General features: G+C 38.0%; 1 protein-coding gene across 1 annotated transcript in view; it reads left to right on the top strand.

Moving 5' to 3' along the window:
* LOC135708429 (SEC14-like protein 2) overlaps positions 1 to 6,725 on the top strand; it is a 50,493-nt gene extending 43,768 nt beyond the window's left edge. The window contains exons 4-6 of the mRNA XM_065230532.1: positions 4,521 to 5,325; positions 6,342 to 6,496; positions 6,562 to 6,725. Coding sequence (XP_065086604.1) covers positions 4,521 to 5,325; positions 6,342 to 6,496; positions 6,562 to 6,710 — 1,109 coding nt within the window. The 3' untranslated portion in view covers positions 6,711 to 6,725. The remainder of the gene's footprint in view (positions 1 to 4,520; positions 5,326 to 6,341; positions 6,497 to 6,561) is intronic.
* The last annotated feature ends 11,651 nt before the right edge of the window (positions 6,726 to 18,376 follow it).

Genomic DNA, 18,376 nt, shown 5'->3' on the forward strand with positions numbered 1-18,376 from the left:
TACTTCCCCCAAAGTCGTTCGGATTTTGGTGAAACAACAAAACAACAAGAAGGAATCAATTGGGTTGTTTAACTTCGAGAAATATACCGGTTTTCTGAGCACAACGATATTTTTTATCGATCTTGTAGGCATTCATCTCTATTTTTAAACCAAGATGTAAATTTTTGATCGTTGACACTAAATCTATTCGTTCACAGCTCGCTCCCATACAAAGTCCCAACAAGGTGATTTTTGCTAATGTAATCGTACTTATTTAAAATAGTTCAAGTGTACCAAAACTGATGAAATTTTGGATTTCGGTTCCATTTTCAATGCAGATAACGAATATCAATACCCCATCAACAATCCAATTGTAGACGTCTATTATCTTCTTATCTTTGTCCTCCTACTCGCTGTTGCTGCTGCTGTTCGATGGGGCCCTTCGATGACGGTCTGGCAGGGGTTCTGCTGCTACAAAGCACGGACTGTGCTGAGCGGTTTGCTTCTTTGGCTGCTTACCAGCTGTCCTTGACACCCGGAGGGGGGCGGGGGGTGATGAGCGGGGCTCGTATGTTGGAACCCTCCCGGCGATGTTGGTGATGAATCCGCAGATTGCCTACTCGCTGTAGGCAACCCCGGCAGACACCGCAGTGTTTCTGCACTCAAAATATTTTCAAATCTAAATAGATTGAAAGTTACGCTAAATCGAAACTCTCCTGACCAGGCATGGAAAATCATTTACATTCATTTCGTGCATTCATTTACATTCATTTGTCTATAACTTTTTTCATCAACAGAATTCCGTAAAGTAATGTATGAAACTTTTGTAAGGTTTATAATTAGCTACAACTTTTGACAACAATTCAAATCTGTATCTCTTATGCATGATAAACGAGGGCCACTATTGTTTTTGAGTGAATGCAAATTACATTCACCGAAAAACAATAATATGTTCTGCCCGTTCTAGTTCATCATGCATAATAGATACAGATTTGAGTTATAGACAAAAGTTGTAGTTAATTATACAACCTACAAAAGCTTAATACCTAATTTTACGGAATTCTGTTGACGAGAAAAGTTAGAGGCAAATGAATGTCAATGAATGCACGAAATGAATGCAAATGATTTTCCAAGATTGGTATAAAGGAGGAGAATACGAACTTAGTATACAATTGCTCTATGAATAGCAGTGTATAAAGTGCACATATTCTTTCTATGTATAATCAGCGTTATTAATTCGTGTTTGAGGTTTGAAGTTGCTGTCGTTCATTTTATTGCATCCTTGTTTTTATTTTCCTTTTATAAAAAAAATAACAAAAATAGGGATACTCTTAAATATTTTTGACGTAGAACTACGTCTTTTCTCGACTATACTGGGGTACAAATCAAAAAATATGTGTGGTGAAATAGTGTTAGGTTTTGAACGCTTGTAATTTTGTCATTTATAGATGAAATTAAAATCCAAATACGCCAATCGATAGGATATTACTTAACAAATCTTCTGAAATAAATAACTTTTCCCATTTTTAATAAAAAAAACTTTTGAAAAATGCGCAAATGATAATTTTCGGCCCTGTTTTCATGAACTAAACGTTTTCCCCAAACCCAGTCATCATAAACGGATACCACTTGGTTGCACATCATTCTGCTTGAACCTGAAAAGATATAAATCAGTGCTGCTTTCCTGCCTCTGCTCATTAGCGCTTCGGACGGCGTGGCACTAGATCACGGCGTGATCACCACAATGAGGAATGAGACTTTGAAAAGTAATGTATGTAAAACCTCCTCCCCCCTTAACAATGACCCGAAAAAGACATGGACTTTGACGACCACTTTTTTTCCGGGAGATAAATTTTAAGCTCCCCAATTATAAGTAAAAGCAAAAGCCAAAATTTTCAAAACAATTGCTTAAGAGGAGACATCATCCGATGAAATTCTGTTGCTAAATTTCCAACAACTGGCTGTACAACATATCTGGTACCTCTATATATGCAATTATATTAACATCCATTGTCCATCTTTTTTTTCATATTCCGCACAAAAGAAACGTTTTGCCTCGCCCCATTCGTAATAAAACGGCGGAAAATCCTGTTTGTTTGGGGGCTTAGAAAGTATGTTTTGTGCAGAATATGTAAAAAAGGAGGCCATACTTTAAAATAGGCCTGATAGGACTAGGAACTGTAAATAATAATTAAAATCTCAAATGTACTAAAGTTGCAAAGACGCATCTGTGTCACTTGAACATTCATACATGTAAACCACACAAACACAAGAAATAAAGATCATTTAAAATCAAAAGAAGCTAGCAAGCACTAACAAAATTTCAAATATTGTTTGTATGTGTCCCATACATGAATTGTTGCACGTGATCAACAAATGATATCTATGTGTCAGCCACATACTTAATATGCATACATATATAAACCATGCGTGACCACACATACTATTCATTTGAGGGTCTGTTCATAAACTACGTAGACAGTTTTTTTTTATTCTTGACCCCCCCCCCCCTGCGTAGACAAGTGTCCATACAAAAAATTTAAAATTTGTATGGGCCGTGGATAATTATCAACTCCCCCCCCAAACTGTCTACGTACTTTATTAATAGCCCCTGACGTATAAATTGCATGCGTACTTCTGAGTGGATTCTGTTTATGTGTGGTCAAATGAAAATCATGTGGACTTTCACATGGATATTTGTCAAGAAAAATGTGTAAATTGTTTTGAGTGAACCATAACCGAAACATTGAAATACTTGAAAATTTTAAGATAAAGCATAATAGTCAAAAATGCATGAAAATCATCAATTTTGCGTGGTTCTACGTCATACTGCGGTCGTGTCTAGGACACAACCCTTTAATTTATTTTTTTAATTAGAGAGCTTCGATTCGTATTAGCTCCGTGCATTGTTGTGCCCGAGTTGTTTTCCACATCCGCATCAGACATTCTTTCGTCATCTGCCTCGGACTCACCGTCGGCTCCTCCACCGGCATTGGAATCCGTTCCCGATCCCACTACCGAATTGAGCAGGTTCTTGTCCTTCTTGACTGCGGCACGTTTGGAAAAGAGAAAGAGCACCAAAGTCGTAATCTGGTTCCGGACGTGCCGCGAGGATGCATGATAGCAACCATGCATAGATATAGAAAGAGATAGAGATAGAGATTAAAGAGTAAGAAGGCAGTTGTCTCCTCTTCTTCTTAGGCAGACAGCTTATAAATCCTGGATGAGATGACATTTTGTTCAACACTGCCCTCGAAATCCATTGTAACAAATGATAAGACAATCTTATTAAAATGTCGTAATAATACCTCTGACCAAGGAAAAATGATTTATATAATTTTCATAAAAGTTGACGATACAAATACTAATGAGGAAAGGAATTCCGCATTTCCTTTTCCCAAGTCCTTTTCCTCTCCTTCCCTTCCCTTCTTCTCTTTTCAGAAAGCGAGTAATGGCGCTATAACCATATGCCATATAGGGCTAGGACAAGAGTTAGTGCTCAGGTCCCAACTGCTAGAAGAAAATGGTAGCGAGCAAGGGCGCTATAACCTAGGCGAATACAGCATTCCCTCCGTATAGGTTACGTCCGCACACCGCTCTCTGTTGTCCTTCGACTGAGGTCGGCTGGATCGATTGAGGGATGGCAGTGGGTTGGCGGTGCCGTCCACGCTTGTACGGAGGGAGGACTGTACGCTCGAACACAAGGGGTAAATACCTGTGTTCCATCCCAGGAGATCGGACAACCAAGGAGTGTACATTAACTTTCTTAGCTCTGTCACTCCCAACGATTTATATAGCCTATTTTCAAATCCAGCATACGGAGCGGTTGGTACGGTATGTCCCCGCTCTTTGATTACCTGTGGATTAAATGTTAACCACTGTCTATACTTATTAAGTAGACATGGTAAACATTCACTTCCACAAAAATTAACTAAACGCTACACAGTAGGCCTGGCCGCTTTATTGTTTGTTTCACATCCTTGATGTGCAGCAGGCATTAATAATGACAAGAAAAATGATAGATGTATCATTTTCCAGGATTCTTTCAAGTACTGGCTGTGTATGTGTAGACTAGACTAGACTAGACACTGCCCTCGAAATCCATTGAACACTAAATGTCCCTTTCAGTATTTATCATTAAAAAAATAAAAATATGAAGCGTTTATCAAGCGACGAACCTTTCGATAATTGACACCTTATACCATGCTCCTTATGCGAAACCTACAGCACTATCCTGTAAGCAAAGAGGTATGGGCCAGTGTTTAGCATGTGTTAAGTTCTAAGCCCTTGGATACAAATTACCTGATCGTAAAGTACTTAATCGAATAACAATGCAGAACTGGCGACCGTAAAGAAAATGTATATTGAACGCAGAAAAATATTAACCATTAACTGCTTCTCACGCATATTAAAATGCACGTTCATTGTTTCAAACGTTTATCGTTTTCATTCACACCATCCATACCCAACAAAACGATTGCATTCAAAGTGCTACGCTTCATGCCTTCCATTAACGCATTTAAATCTATACTTTCCCACAGCACGTTCCTGGAATCCGGAGGCCGCCGAAAAGATGCTGCGTGACTCGATGAAGTTTCGCGAACGCTGGAATGCCGACGACATCGACAAGTGGCCCACGCCGCAGATTCTTAAAGACTTGGCCCCGCATGGCATGGCGGGTTTCGACCGGGAGGGATCGCCGATCATCATCATCCCCTTTTCCGGGTTCGATATCTGGGGCCTACTGCATACGGTCTCCCGGGCAGACATCATCCGGATGACACTGCAGGCTCTGGAGGGATACATGAAGGTGGCCTTCGAGCAGAGTGAAAAAATGAACAATCCGGCCTGCCGACAGTTTGTGGTAATTTTCGATATGGAAAATTTCAGTCTGAAACAGTACGTGTGGCGGCCGGCGAGCGAAGTGATTATTTCACTGATCAAAATGTACGAAGCAAACTATCCAGAAATTCTTAAATGCTGCTACATCATCAACGCACCGAAAGTGTTTGCCTTCGCGTACAATATGGTGAAGAAATTTTTGGGTGACTACACGATCGACAAGATCAAAATTTACAAATCGGACCGAAACAAGTGGCTACCGGCAATCCTGGATCGCTGTCCGGCTTCCCAGATCCCGAAGCACTTCGGGGGCACCCAAACGGACGAGGATGGGAATCCCAAGTGCGAGAAGAAAATCTGCTATGGCGGAAAAGTACCAAAGTCCATGTACACCTCCAAGGAGGATAGCTTCAACAACAACCTCACCTTTACCGAGATCGAGATCAAGAAGGGCGGCAAGGTGAAGCTGACGTTCGACTGCGAGGACGCCGGGTGCTTCTTGAAGTGAGTATGCTAGTTTGGCTTAGTAGATACCTATTAACACGATGATCGCATGGACTGGGAAGCATATGAATGGACCATAAATCAACATTACCATCACCATATACTATCCTTTGTCCATAAGCTTTAATACGGTAGGTGGCCTTTGGTAGAGCCAACTCTGAGCAAGTTGTATACTCACTAGGTTTATGGCCATTGTTGTGATTGAAAGCTGTGGGTAATAAGCAACCAATCAACGCGTGATAGAGTTTCCATTCTACATAGATTACTCTACATTAGAAGGTTCATCAAATTCAAAATCAGAAAAAAAATGCGTCGAAAAGCTTTCAGATAAATACAGGCAATTTAGAATTCTGATGAATGTCGGCGTCTTAGTGGAATACCTGTATAAAGATAGAGAGAAAGATAGAGAGAGAGAGGGAAGGATTAGTAATTTCCATTTAATTCCACTACCTTATTATGCAGACTTCTTCAGTGTCTTGTACTAATACTCGACTCGACTCGACAAGACACTGAAGAAGTCTGCACATTGTAGATGAAATACGCGTATCTGTCAAGGATAATCAAATAAGGTAGTGGAATTAAATGGAAATTGGCCGGCGCCGGTGGTGTAGTGGTAAGCGTGACTGCTTTCTAACACCCCGATGGGTCTGGTTTCAATCCCAGCCGAGGTCGGTGGGATTTTTCTGAGGCATAAAAATTTCTGGTCACGTCTTCCTTCGGAAGGGAAGTAAAGCCGTTGGTCCCGGCCCATGTGTGTTGAATGGGTACGATATCCTACGCAGGTGTGGCAGCTGCCTTGCTGCACATTCGATTGCCGTCAATGGATGGCTATCGATGTCCGTCGGTGATTGGCAATAGATTGCGGAACAGAGACCGACGTTAAATAAAGGAAAGAAGAAGAAGAATATTATATTTGAACAAAATTCGAGTGAAGTTTAGTTCAATCACCTTTATTTTAGTACAAGAATAGTTAGTCCCCGAAATTTAGCATGACATGTGTGTTGCTTCAATTCCAGATGGGAATTCCGCACCTTCGACCACGACATCAAATTCGGCATCAAATGTGTCAACAAGAAAACTCAGGAAAGTGTAATCGAAGTCCCGCTGAAACGAGTAGCCTCCCACCAGGTGGACGAGTCTGGATTTATCACCTGTCAACCGGGATGCACCTGTAAGTAGTACATTGGGGAACATCCTACCTGCATTGTCTAACGATTCCCATTTCGCCATTTTCAGATTCTGTCCTATTTGACAACTCGTACAGCTACTTCAAGAACAAGAAAATTCGCTATTCGGTCCTGATGACGACACCGCTCAGTGAAATCGAACAGACGGCCAATGCAATCACCGTCACGGAAGAGGCAGTCGAAGTCACCGAGGATTAGGTTTGGGTTAATCAACCCGAAAGGTCGTCGACTGTGTTTATCGTTTTAGGTTCTAAATCACACCTTCATTTTTTTCGAACTATATTGAGAAAACAGCTTGAATGAAAATGTGTTTACATGGCCATGGTAATACAAAGCAAAAATCGGTACCTTGTACTTTCTGGAATGTTCGTCGAGAAATTAGCGGTACTAGTAAAACATAAAAAAAATGGTAGCATTCACAATTTAGTCAACACCCTGCTGTATCACTTTGTACATAACAGATTTGAATTTGAACTTTATCTTTTAAGCTAGATTTGTAACCTAATGTGAAGGAAAAAAAAGTCAATGAATAAACTTTGCACTCAGATTTCTTGAACTAGTTCAGGCGTTTAACGACTAAGCTTACTGGTGGTAGACTGTAATATGTGGCTATTCAAAAAATAGTGGATATTAATAGTTGAATATATCCAAATTCATATTTTTTTTTTCTAAAAGAAAAATACAAACAACAGGGAAGATACACAAGACCAAACATTGTTTCGTTATTCAACAAATGCTATATTCCAGTCCATAATTCACCTTAATTAGCGTCTCTAAAAAAACGAACTGAAAATACATGTGACAATATGATTATCCTGAAAAACAGATCACCAAAAAATATCTGTCACGAGAGTCAATTAGGAATCGGCTGTCAACAACAAAATGTGTGATTTTTAATTGTAATATCTATGTATAATTGAAAATAAACAGATTCAAGGAGCGAAACTTTTTGTTATTAGAGAAAATACCCATGCCATCCGAAACTCAGATTGTTTCGAATATACTCATCGTTTTCGTTCGAAACGTATTTTTGATGTAAAATCTTTTTTTATATGGAAAATATTAAACGGAAACGAGTTTATGAGTGATAGACTTCTCTGAAGCCCAAGTAAAAGTGCAAACTAAAATTAATCACGCCAAGGCTGTGTTCCATTTGTTGAATTTTCACTTAAATTTGACATTTCAAAAATATATTATAATTTTCAAAAATCCATCAACTTCCACCTTTTTGAACCCAGGTTTATTTGAAAAATTTCAATCTGTCAACCTTTCCAATAAACCTGCTATTCCACCAGACTTAACTCTGACCGTCAAGGAATTAATTTTGACAAACTCTTTTTTGAAAATTGGACGATCAGTAATAGAGAGATTTCCAAACATTTTAGCTAGCATTTTAGTTTATTTTCGAAGTGTCAAAGCGCCTTTTTCCTCTCATAGTCGACTTCATATGCTTCTTCTGCTGAACAAGAATTTAGGAGAATCGAGGCAAGTGTGTGCGTCGTTCTACAACGTTAGAAATAAAAAGCTTGCTGGTAAAGGGTGTCCCACATCAAATTGTACACGGAAAAAACACTATAGAAAATTACCCATTGGGTATTTTCTCTTGAACATTTGGGTAGAAGTAGTTTAGAGTGTATTGTTTACACTGTATTTTTATCGCTGTCAGTTTTTCGAAAGTTGCAAAAAATGGCGTCAACCGAAAAGCAACGTCGAGAATTGATTTTGCGCAAGCACCTGGAAAATCCTCAACTCTCTCGTCGGGACATCGGAAAACAACTCGGAATCATGCAGTCAACGGTGAGTGGTGTGATTTAACGTTTATACGAAACTCTGAGCATCGAACGGAAGGAGAAATCCGGTCAGAATGGATGTTCTTTTAGCGATCAGTATCACAAGCGTGTCGTGAAAGCAACAATCAATATGAAACTATCGATTTGAAATTGGCTCACTACTTGACTAGCCTATTGGTCCCAAGCTAATCGATTAACGTACCCCATTTTAGTCAAAATTTTAGTACTACACAATGTTTGTTTTGATTCGCTATGAAAGATTGACAGATAAAATGAGGGGTTAGTGGAATTTCCTATGTTTCGAGGGGTGAATCGATTAGCTTGGGACCGAAGATAGTACCAGAGCTGAGCCAAAAGTAGAGCTCGTTTCTTCGGGACCTACTAGCCTTAGAGTTACCTCTATGGTGAAAGCATTTAAGCGACAACTATTCAAATGTTTTCCTGGAGTGGTACGAAACCAACAGGGTCACTTTCGTTCCCAACCCCCAAAACACCGAAACTAAGGCTCATCGAAAAATACTGGGCTATTATGAAGCAGGCACTACGGAGGTCAAATCTGAGGAAGACATGAAGAAAAAGTAGGTTTCCGTACAGAAGAAGCTGCAGCCAGATGTTGTACAGAGCCTAATGAGTGGAGTTAAGCGTACGGTTATGGTATAGAAGGTGAATGAAATAAATATGGGTTATATTTTATTGTCTGAAAGTTTGAAAAGGATCGGTCAACTAGGTAATTTTCTACAGCGTTTTTTCCGTGATGCAATTTGATGTGGGACACCCTTTATAGCCGAGAGCGTAGACAGAACACGAAATAAAATAGATATTTATAAAACCATTACAACCACACTGGCATGTTGTTCATCGAACAAGCATTCAAAGGACAATTTAAAAGTATCGTAGTTGATAGTACTGCCACCTGTGACGCGCATAGTCAATTCCCTTGCGTGTAACGTTTACTCACTGCCGCCATCTGTTCAATGTAGTGCCCACCTCAGTGTACTCAACAGATGGCGGCAATGTTTTAGCGACGATGTTTTACAGTGAGAAATATTCAATGTGTTATGTCTGTTTGTCTGTGTTTTTAGGTTTCCGTGTGTAAGTGCACTAAGGCTCTGAACCATTTGGTGGATTATTTTAACTTTTGGTTAAAATTTGACAGATGAAAAGTTATCGATTAACCCTGCTATCCGAGCATGGTTATTTCTGACAGACAAGAAGTTAAATTTTGACAACCGTGGCTCGAAAACCGGTCGATCGACAGCACGGGGGTTTTCGAACATAGAAAATAACTTTCGAAATGTCACTTTTAACCACGAGTTAAATTTAACTCGGCAAATGGTTCACAGCCTAAACCGTGGACATAGGATCGTTTCTTGTACTTATACTTGGAGAGTCCCATTTTAGTTTGCATTAAATATTGTGCCTAGACTAGACCTGTGTGCCGGTCCTTTCATCGGCGGCGGCTTCGTAAAAATAATTTTTGCCTCGGCAGCGGTGGCGTGATTCCGTGCATCACTATGCTGGCTGTCAAAATGTCACAGTTCAAAGTTGAATTTAAACCAAAATATTGTTTTACTGTATATGTAACTTCCCTAATAAACAAATACCACAAACGAACTGTATCCCGAATGGGTAAACTATCCCACAAATGGTTTGGATGATACCCCGAACACGTCGTTAAGCCGTCAAAACATTTCGGAACAGTATCGGAACTATATCCTAAGGCAGTTTTTTCAGTTATTAAAATCATCCCGGATTAAATAGCCTATTCAGTAGAGATGGTCAGGCAAGGGTATTTTTACCCGAAACCCGACCCGTACCCGTACTCGACGGGTTTGGTTGAATACGGGTATGTAAATAAATAAATTTTCAGGTTCAGTTCGGGTACGAGTAACAACAAATGTGGAATAGTCGGATATCAATATTATCCAATAAAGAAAGTAATGATTTTGAGCATCAAAACAGACTTTTTGGTGAATTTCTTTAACAAATAATGTGTGTCTTGACAAAAGCAGAAACCTAGTATACACACTTAATCTAGCTCGGTAAAATCCAAGGGGGGGAGGTGGCTGTCAAATACGAACAATCGTCGCCTACCTCGCATAACTGGTTCCAAACGTAAACAAGCCATAAGAAACCTACAGCGTTTGTTTACGTTTGGAACCAGTTTCATACAAGATGATCAGTAGGCTGATTTGACAGCACTTCCCCCCCCCCCAGGTAAAATCTCCAAAAGCCGATTTCCTCGGCATTTACTTTTGCTGATATCTACGCAAAATATCTGTTTGTTAGTTGATATTTCAGCAAAATGTTATTTGATAGCTGAGTCTCGGCAATTGTTTTACCGAGTCTCAGCAATATAAATTGCAGAACTACTCGGCTGTTGGAATCTCGGCGAAAAAATTTAAGTGTGTATATGTTGATTGAACTGTAGATAATCAGGAATGGCTTTGTTTACCCAAACTCAAACCATAGAGATTTTCACGTCCGGTTGTGTTGGTGCGATATGTGAGAGCGTGTTAGTGAATATCCGAGGAAAATACATAACAAATCGATGTCAAACTCATTTTGACAGATCTACTTTCATACATTTTTTAGGTTAACCAGAGGAAAATAATAAATAACTTTACACGGCGTTGCTCCCGCTAGTGTGCGTGCGTTAAACGTCACTAATCTCTATACCCGTACCCGACAAGTTCGGGTCAGATGAGGGTATTAAGAAAACAAGGGGCTTATTACGGTAATCACGGCTCTTATTCTGAGTATCACTTGCTTATCACCGTGTAGTGAAACCCGTAATAAGGCCCAAAATTTTTGGGTTCTGATTTGGTGATGTTTCAGTACAATCTTCTCCATGTACTCTTTGAAAACTTATACCGACCACATACCAGTTTGATACAAGGGGCCCGTAACATCCTCATCATGCAGTGGAAGCTTCTTCAAATCAGAAATAGGCAATGTGGCGTCAGCATTTCTCCAGCAGCGTTTACAGTGAAAGCCTTTATCGTTGATGATGCCACGGATGTCTTAGAAAAACTTGATTGTTTTTTCCAGGGCGTTTTTTGAAAGAACTCTGGTAGTTGTTTTACAGCGACTTACTAAATTTTGTCACTGCTTGAATCAGTCGAGCCAGACGTGGCTCGAAGGATTTACAACATTTTACAACGTTGAGCTCTGTGACCAAGTTCGATGCTTGCGCCTGTAAAAAATTAATGAACAAAAATATTCAATAGAGTTATAGAAACGTTTTAACAAAAAAAGTAAACAGGTTATAATGCGATCTTCTAACACAGAGAATAATGGTTTTTGACCCCGACCGGGAAGACGACAGCGTCTTTTTGACCATCGCGATCTGTCGTTCACTACAGCCTCTATTTGATTTTTCCATTTAATCCATCCCTGTATAGCGTTGATGCGGAAATATCATATTTCAGAGCAAGAGATTTAATACACTTGCCATTGGCGTATTTCGAAAGTATTTGCAGCATCTTCTGAATCGTAAAACACTTTCGCTTATTTTGTGGTTCTATTCGAGGTTCTATCATAGAGGTAACTCTAAGACAAGTAGGTCCCGAAGAAACGTGCTCAACTTTTTGGCTCAGCTCTGCTTCTATCTTCGGTCCCAAGCTAGTCGAATCACCCCTCGAAACATAGGAAAATCCAATAACCCCTCATTTTATCTGTCAAACTTTCATAGCGAATCAAAACAAACATAGTGTGGTACTAGAATTTTGACTGGAATGGGGTACGTTAAACGATTTGCTTGGGACCAATAGGCTAGTCTAGTAGCGAGCCAATTTAAAATCGTTAGTTTCGTATTGATTGTTGGTTCTATTCCGATGTCTGGCTAACCTGAATGAAATCTGCAATCTGATTTGACGAAATCCTCAACGTTTGCGGCGTAGAGAGGGTCCAGCAATAACTCCTCCTCATCGAGATAATCTTCCTCCATTTCGAAGCTGCTATCTGCTTCCGACTGTGGCTGTTCTGCCGTTTCAACGGACTCAAAGACTATTTCCGCCTTAAACATCGTGCCGCACTGGAGATTGTTTCAAAAATAATGTTTTGACGTTGGATAACGTCTTTCGGCAACATACGGGGGTACAAAATTGAAAACAGTCATTTTGGATGCGTTACGAAAAATTAAAAGATTTTGAACGATAAAAACTCAACCGTCTCTCGATAGATTTACGAGATAATGGCATCAATCGATTGGAAATATTTCTAGCAATTTGCTGAATGTTTCAAAACTATTGATTTCATTCTGTAAACTATTGAAAAATGGTTAAAAGTAAACCATTGTCTAAAGATGGTGAAAATCGATTGATTTTTTTATATTCTTATACTTTCTCCAACCGAGACATCAGATGCGAGTATCTGACACCTCTGATATTTTCTGTTCTACTATATAAGCGTCCAACAAGGTCGCCCGTTCCATAATTGTCAACAACATCAGCCCAACAAAACGGCCCTTTTCAGGGCCACCAAACTTTCGCAAAAGAGTTATTAAGGAATATTCTTAAAATATAATATACACAATTAAGTACAACACATAACAGACGTTATCCAACGCCAACCCTGCGGTCGTATCTAGTATACAACCCTTCCAACTTTTTTATAGTATTTTCACTTTCTTTCTTACCTTGTTTATGTTACCTGTATTCAAGCTTGAAAATGCTCATTACAGCTAAAATGCTATTCCCAACAAACAATCGTCTATTGAAGAAACTAATTCTTGGCCATTTTATTCAACTGCATGCTTAATAGTACTTGTACTATTTTTAATAATAACTTCTGTTCAGGCTTTGTTCACACAAATCTGGAGAATTTATTCAACCTCAACATTGAACTGCTGGTGTTGTATAAGGTATGTCGAGAAGCTTTTATTCGACTTATATGAGTTGTAACAGAGTTTATACGATAACATTTTTGATTATTCCGAGGGGGGCGACACATCTAAATCTCAATTCTAGATGCTCAAAAAATCTCACACTAGCGAATCAATCTTCGAAAAATCATCTTTCATTTCTCGCATCTACTTGCATTGTGCTTCATCTTTTTACAGGAAATCTTCAAAATCGACATAAATCTTCCTTCTATCTACTCAGCGTGCGTGCAGCTAGCCACAGCAAAACACAATCTTTTCTGCATCGTAGATAGAGTCGTCCCCCTCGGATTATTCAGTGTTTATTAGACATCACTGCTTCCTTAAAACAGTGATGCTCTGTATACACTTTGATTATCATGTGAAGTAACGTTTAATTAGACATTATTATACATTTATTGAACCATTATTCAACTATGGGAAAATTAACCCGAAAATAAGAGGACAGGGGACAGGGACAGGGAAGGGTGTTGTTGTGTGTTTTAAGTGTATTGTAATTCAATATTTCTGACGTGGCTCGCACCACACAGATATTAGAAAATTTATTAAATACTTATACATGACATTGTATGGGATTCGAACCATGTACCTTCCGATCACCAGCCGCTTGCCTTGTCATCTGAGCTATCCTAGAATTCATCATATGGGCAACTCAATAATCTATAAAAGCTTGCATGAAAGTAAATACCTATCAGCACTCCCGATCGCAACTCTAGCTCCTTCAAGGCCCTGTGGGAATAATTAATTCATTCGTCGTTGTTTTAAATGAGGCCAATGTTGCCTTTTCACATCTCCAAGTCGAAAGAAAGGATGCTCGGTTATATTTTAAACTAGATCAATGCTTTCATTATCGTGAGTCATGTGATCGATATTACTATTTAAATTAATAATGTTCTACACAAATAAAAAAAAAGTTGATCTTGGGATTGAACTCACGACCTTCTAATTGGAAAGCGGAAACGATAACCACTACTCTACTGATTTCGCCTTGTTGTAAGACTGAATCAGTGTTGTCGAATAATGAATCTTATACGTCGTTTATAAAGCATTAACAAATCATGTGATTACAACATGGACGCATAGTTGTATAAGAGCTATTATGCTGACTGTATTCACCTTTATTAAGCAATATTGTAAAGTAATGCAATGAAGTCTAATAAAGGAGCTGGAGAACATTTATTAGACATCTAATAAAGCATGTTATTAAATCAATTGAAAACAGTCGAATTAAAGTGTCAATGTATGTACAAATTACACTTATTCAGTTTGTTATTAGATCAAACTTCTGGCGTTGAATTGGGAAGACATTTAACACTTTTACAGCTTTTAATAAGTAAATTAATCAGATCAGAGTGGAACAATGAGCTTTTTCAGCACATAATTCGACAACTCTTTTTATTCAGCATTGTACACTGTTATACAGCATTTATTCAATATATATGCTTATTTGTGACTTTGAATTGTTTGTTGGGTGGTATAAGAGTTATTTTGCTGAGTGTATTCACCTTTATACAGCAATATTGTAAAACAATGCAAAGAAATCTAATAATGGAGCTGGAAAACATTTATAAGACGTTTAAAAAAGCATTTTATTCAATCAATTGAAAACAGTCGAATAAAAGCGACAATATATGTGCAAATTACACTTATTCAGTTTGTTATTAGATCAACCTTCTGGTTCTGAATAAGGAAGACAGTCAACGTTTATAAAGCTTTTAATAAGGAAATTAATCATATCAGAGCAAACGGCGGAATAAAAGCGCCTCTATCGATCTCAATGAGCTTTTTTTCAGCACATAATTCGACATCCTGTTTTATTCAGCATTGTACACTGTTATACAGCATTTATTCAATGTGTATGCTTATTTGTGACTTTGAATTGTTTGTTGGGTTTTTCGGATTTATGAAGCTATGAAATATTTTAATGATAATCCTTATTTACAAGATGCAAGAAAAGCAGATAAAGTGTGTGTATGACACATAAAACCTGTCAATTTAGCTTTCAGAGGGTCAGAATAGCGATTAGTTCTAACGATGAGCAACGTGATGAGCGAGCAATCAGCGATCATACAATCGCTAGCTGTGACCTTCTGAAAGCAAAATTGACAAATTTTATATGTCATACACAAACTATACCACCTATTATTGCTTCTTACAAATAAAAATTACCACTATAGTATCTCATAGTTTCATAATTACGAAAAATAGAATTTTAGCTGTAATGAGCAATTGCAAGCCTGCCTGTATTAAGCGCCCATTACACATGTCAATATATTGACAAACATCGTATTGTCAATTTTCCTTACAATATTATCAATGCATTATTATTGACAACATTAATGACAACACGCTAAAGCGCTCGTTACACGGGTCAATATATTGACAGTAAATTGAAATACTGACAATATTATTGAAATGGTAATATTGATGACGATGGATTGATGACGAGTATTGTTGAAAACTGATTTTCATTTCACTTTGTCAATATTCTTCCCCTACCCAAGAGGAGGGAGAACGTATGTCATTTAGATGGACTGACTCACACAGCACCTTCGCGCATGCAGTGTTGCCATTTGTTTTAATCTTCGTGTGTGATTTAAAATCAATTTCAAACTAAATAAAAAATGTATCTTTTTACACTCACCAATCACCCAGGCTTCGTTTATATGGATGTACATTTTCTACAAATTCACAAGCATAATCATGTTTTTTTTTTACTTTAAAATAAAATAAATACTATCAGCGTTTCACATCCCAAGAAACATTGTAAGGTTTATCACGGTTTTAAAGCATGCTACAAGTCTAATTCATATTCTACAAAACCCCCATAAAACCCTAATTGTTACTTGGGATACCTATCCGTAACGAAAATTAATTATTATATGCATGATTTTCATTTATGGTTATTTACCAACATATCAGCATGATAGTTTTTTTTTTTTGGGAAACTGCGTAGCGTAAACGTGGGTTATTCCCGAGGTTATTCCACACGTGTAGTAATTCCGCGCACTCGGTAATCGATTTGATTAAATTCTATTAATTTGGAAGTACATGTCATGTTATCTGTTGCCCTGTTTATTTTCTGAGTCCTGTCAAACAGTTACAACATTTGGTAAACCAATTTGGTATTTGAATGACAAGTCCGCGGAATTACAGCTCACGCAGAATAAACCACGTTCATGGTACATCCAATGTTAATAAATAAACTATATGTGTGACCATTAATACAGTTCATATGACATATTTTCTTGCACGTCTTCTGGTCATTAGTTAACTTTAATAATCATCAATAGTAATTTTCCAGAAAGTATAAGAGAATTTTCATCACGATAAAACTAGTGTATCATTATGATAAAACTAAGCATTATATGTATGGGTAACATTAGGTAAACATTATTGTTCGAACGAAACAGGAGAGTTCAGTGATATCAAAAATAAAATTGGATGCTATAATTAATCACCTAGTTCTTACATCATTCTGAGAACATAATAATAGGCCTGGAATAGATTATTATTTAACACTATTTATTCTAAAAATCCTCAAAATTAACTTAAAATGTGCAAGTTTAAGTAAATGTTGGGTGAAAATTGGTTTCTATATATGTCCAGGACTCCGCTGTTTGGTAATTTTTGAACTACGGAACTGTTTGGTAAAAGTTTAAAAATCAGTGAAAATTTTTAAAAATTTAGGAATTTATTCCAAAAATGTACGGCTTAGTTAACCCCATTTAATGATACAAATCAAATTTGTCGATTTTATTGATTTCCTTCGAGTAACGGTCATTTGAATTTTTTTTCCAATTTTTGCAGCTGTTCAAAAACCCGGCAAATTTTACCGACTTCGGTGATCCGAATTCAGTGTGTAGCTAGTATTTTCAATACATACAGGTCCAGCAATCGTTTCTGTTTGGACCCGAATGCAAACATTAACTCTAACGCTTTCGTTCGCTGATCCATATTTCTTGTGTGGGGAAATTGAGACAAGTAATATTGACTTTAATAAATTGAGGTAAAAAGGCTTCTAACGTATTGCCATTAATGTTGTCAATATTCGAATATTCGAAATGATGGCAAAATTGACGGTTTTTTGTCAATACTTTCTGAGTATTGACAAAGTGAAATTAAAATCAACTTTTCGTCAATACTTGGCACCAATCATCATCTTCAATATCACCTTTTCAATAATATTGTCAGTGTGTCAATTTATTGTCAATATATTGATATGTGTAATGGGCGCTTTATTATAACTATTTAAATTTGATGTTTCTGAGGATCGATCGTAAACTTGTACGTGCTTGTACTTATTCACAGTTCGAAGAAATTCTCGCGACGTAGTATAACCATAGAGGTAACTCTAAGACCACTGGGTCCCGAAGAAAATCGTTATTATTTTTGGCTCACTCAGTACCAGAACAACGGTCCCAAGCAGTCCCAAGCTATTTCACTCACCCCTGCATGTTCTGCATGAATCTACACACCCCTGATGTTATCTGTCAAACTTTCATAGCGAATCAAAACAAACATAGTGTAGTAATAGAATTTCAACTAGAATAGGGTACGTTAATCGTTTGCTTGGGACCAATAGGCTAGTCAAGTAGTGAGCCAATTTAAAATCGTTAGTTTCGTATTGATTGTTGGTATATCCATAGAGGTAACTCTAAGACCACTGGGTCCCGAAGAAAATCATTATTATTTTTGGCTCACTCAGTACCAGAACAACGGTCCCAAGCAGTCCCAAGCTATTTCACTCACCCCTGCATGTTCTGCATGAATCCACACACCCCTGATGTTATCTGTCAAACTTTCATAGCGAATCAAAACAAACATAGTGTAGTAATAGAATTTCAACTAGAATAGGGTACGTTAATCGTTTGCTTGGGACCAATAGGCTAGTCAAGTAGTGAGCCAATTTAAAATCGTTAGTTTCGTATTGATTGTTGGTATATCCATAGAGGTAACTCTAAGACCACTGGGTCCCGAAGAAAATCATTATTATTTTTGGCTCACTCAGTACCAGAACAACGGTCCCAAGCAGTCCCAAGCTATTTCACTCACCCCTGCATGTTCTGCATGAATCCACACACCCCTGATGTTATCTGTCAAACTTTCATAGCGAATCAAAACAAACATAGTGTAGTAATAGAATTTCAACTAGAATAGGGTACGTTAATCGTTTGCTTGGGACCAATAGG

Source organism: Ochlerotatus camptorhynchus, unplaced genomic scaffold, assembly GCF_037179485.1.
Source record: "Ochlerotatus camptorhynchus isolate MF236.1 unplaced genomic scaffold, CSIRO-AGI_Acam_v1.1 ptg000330l, whole genome shotgun sequence".
Taxonomy (NCBI): domain Eukaryota; kingdom Metazoa; phylum Arthropoda; class Insecta; order Diptera; family Culicidae; genus Ochlerotatus; species Ochlerotatus camptorhynchus.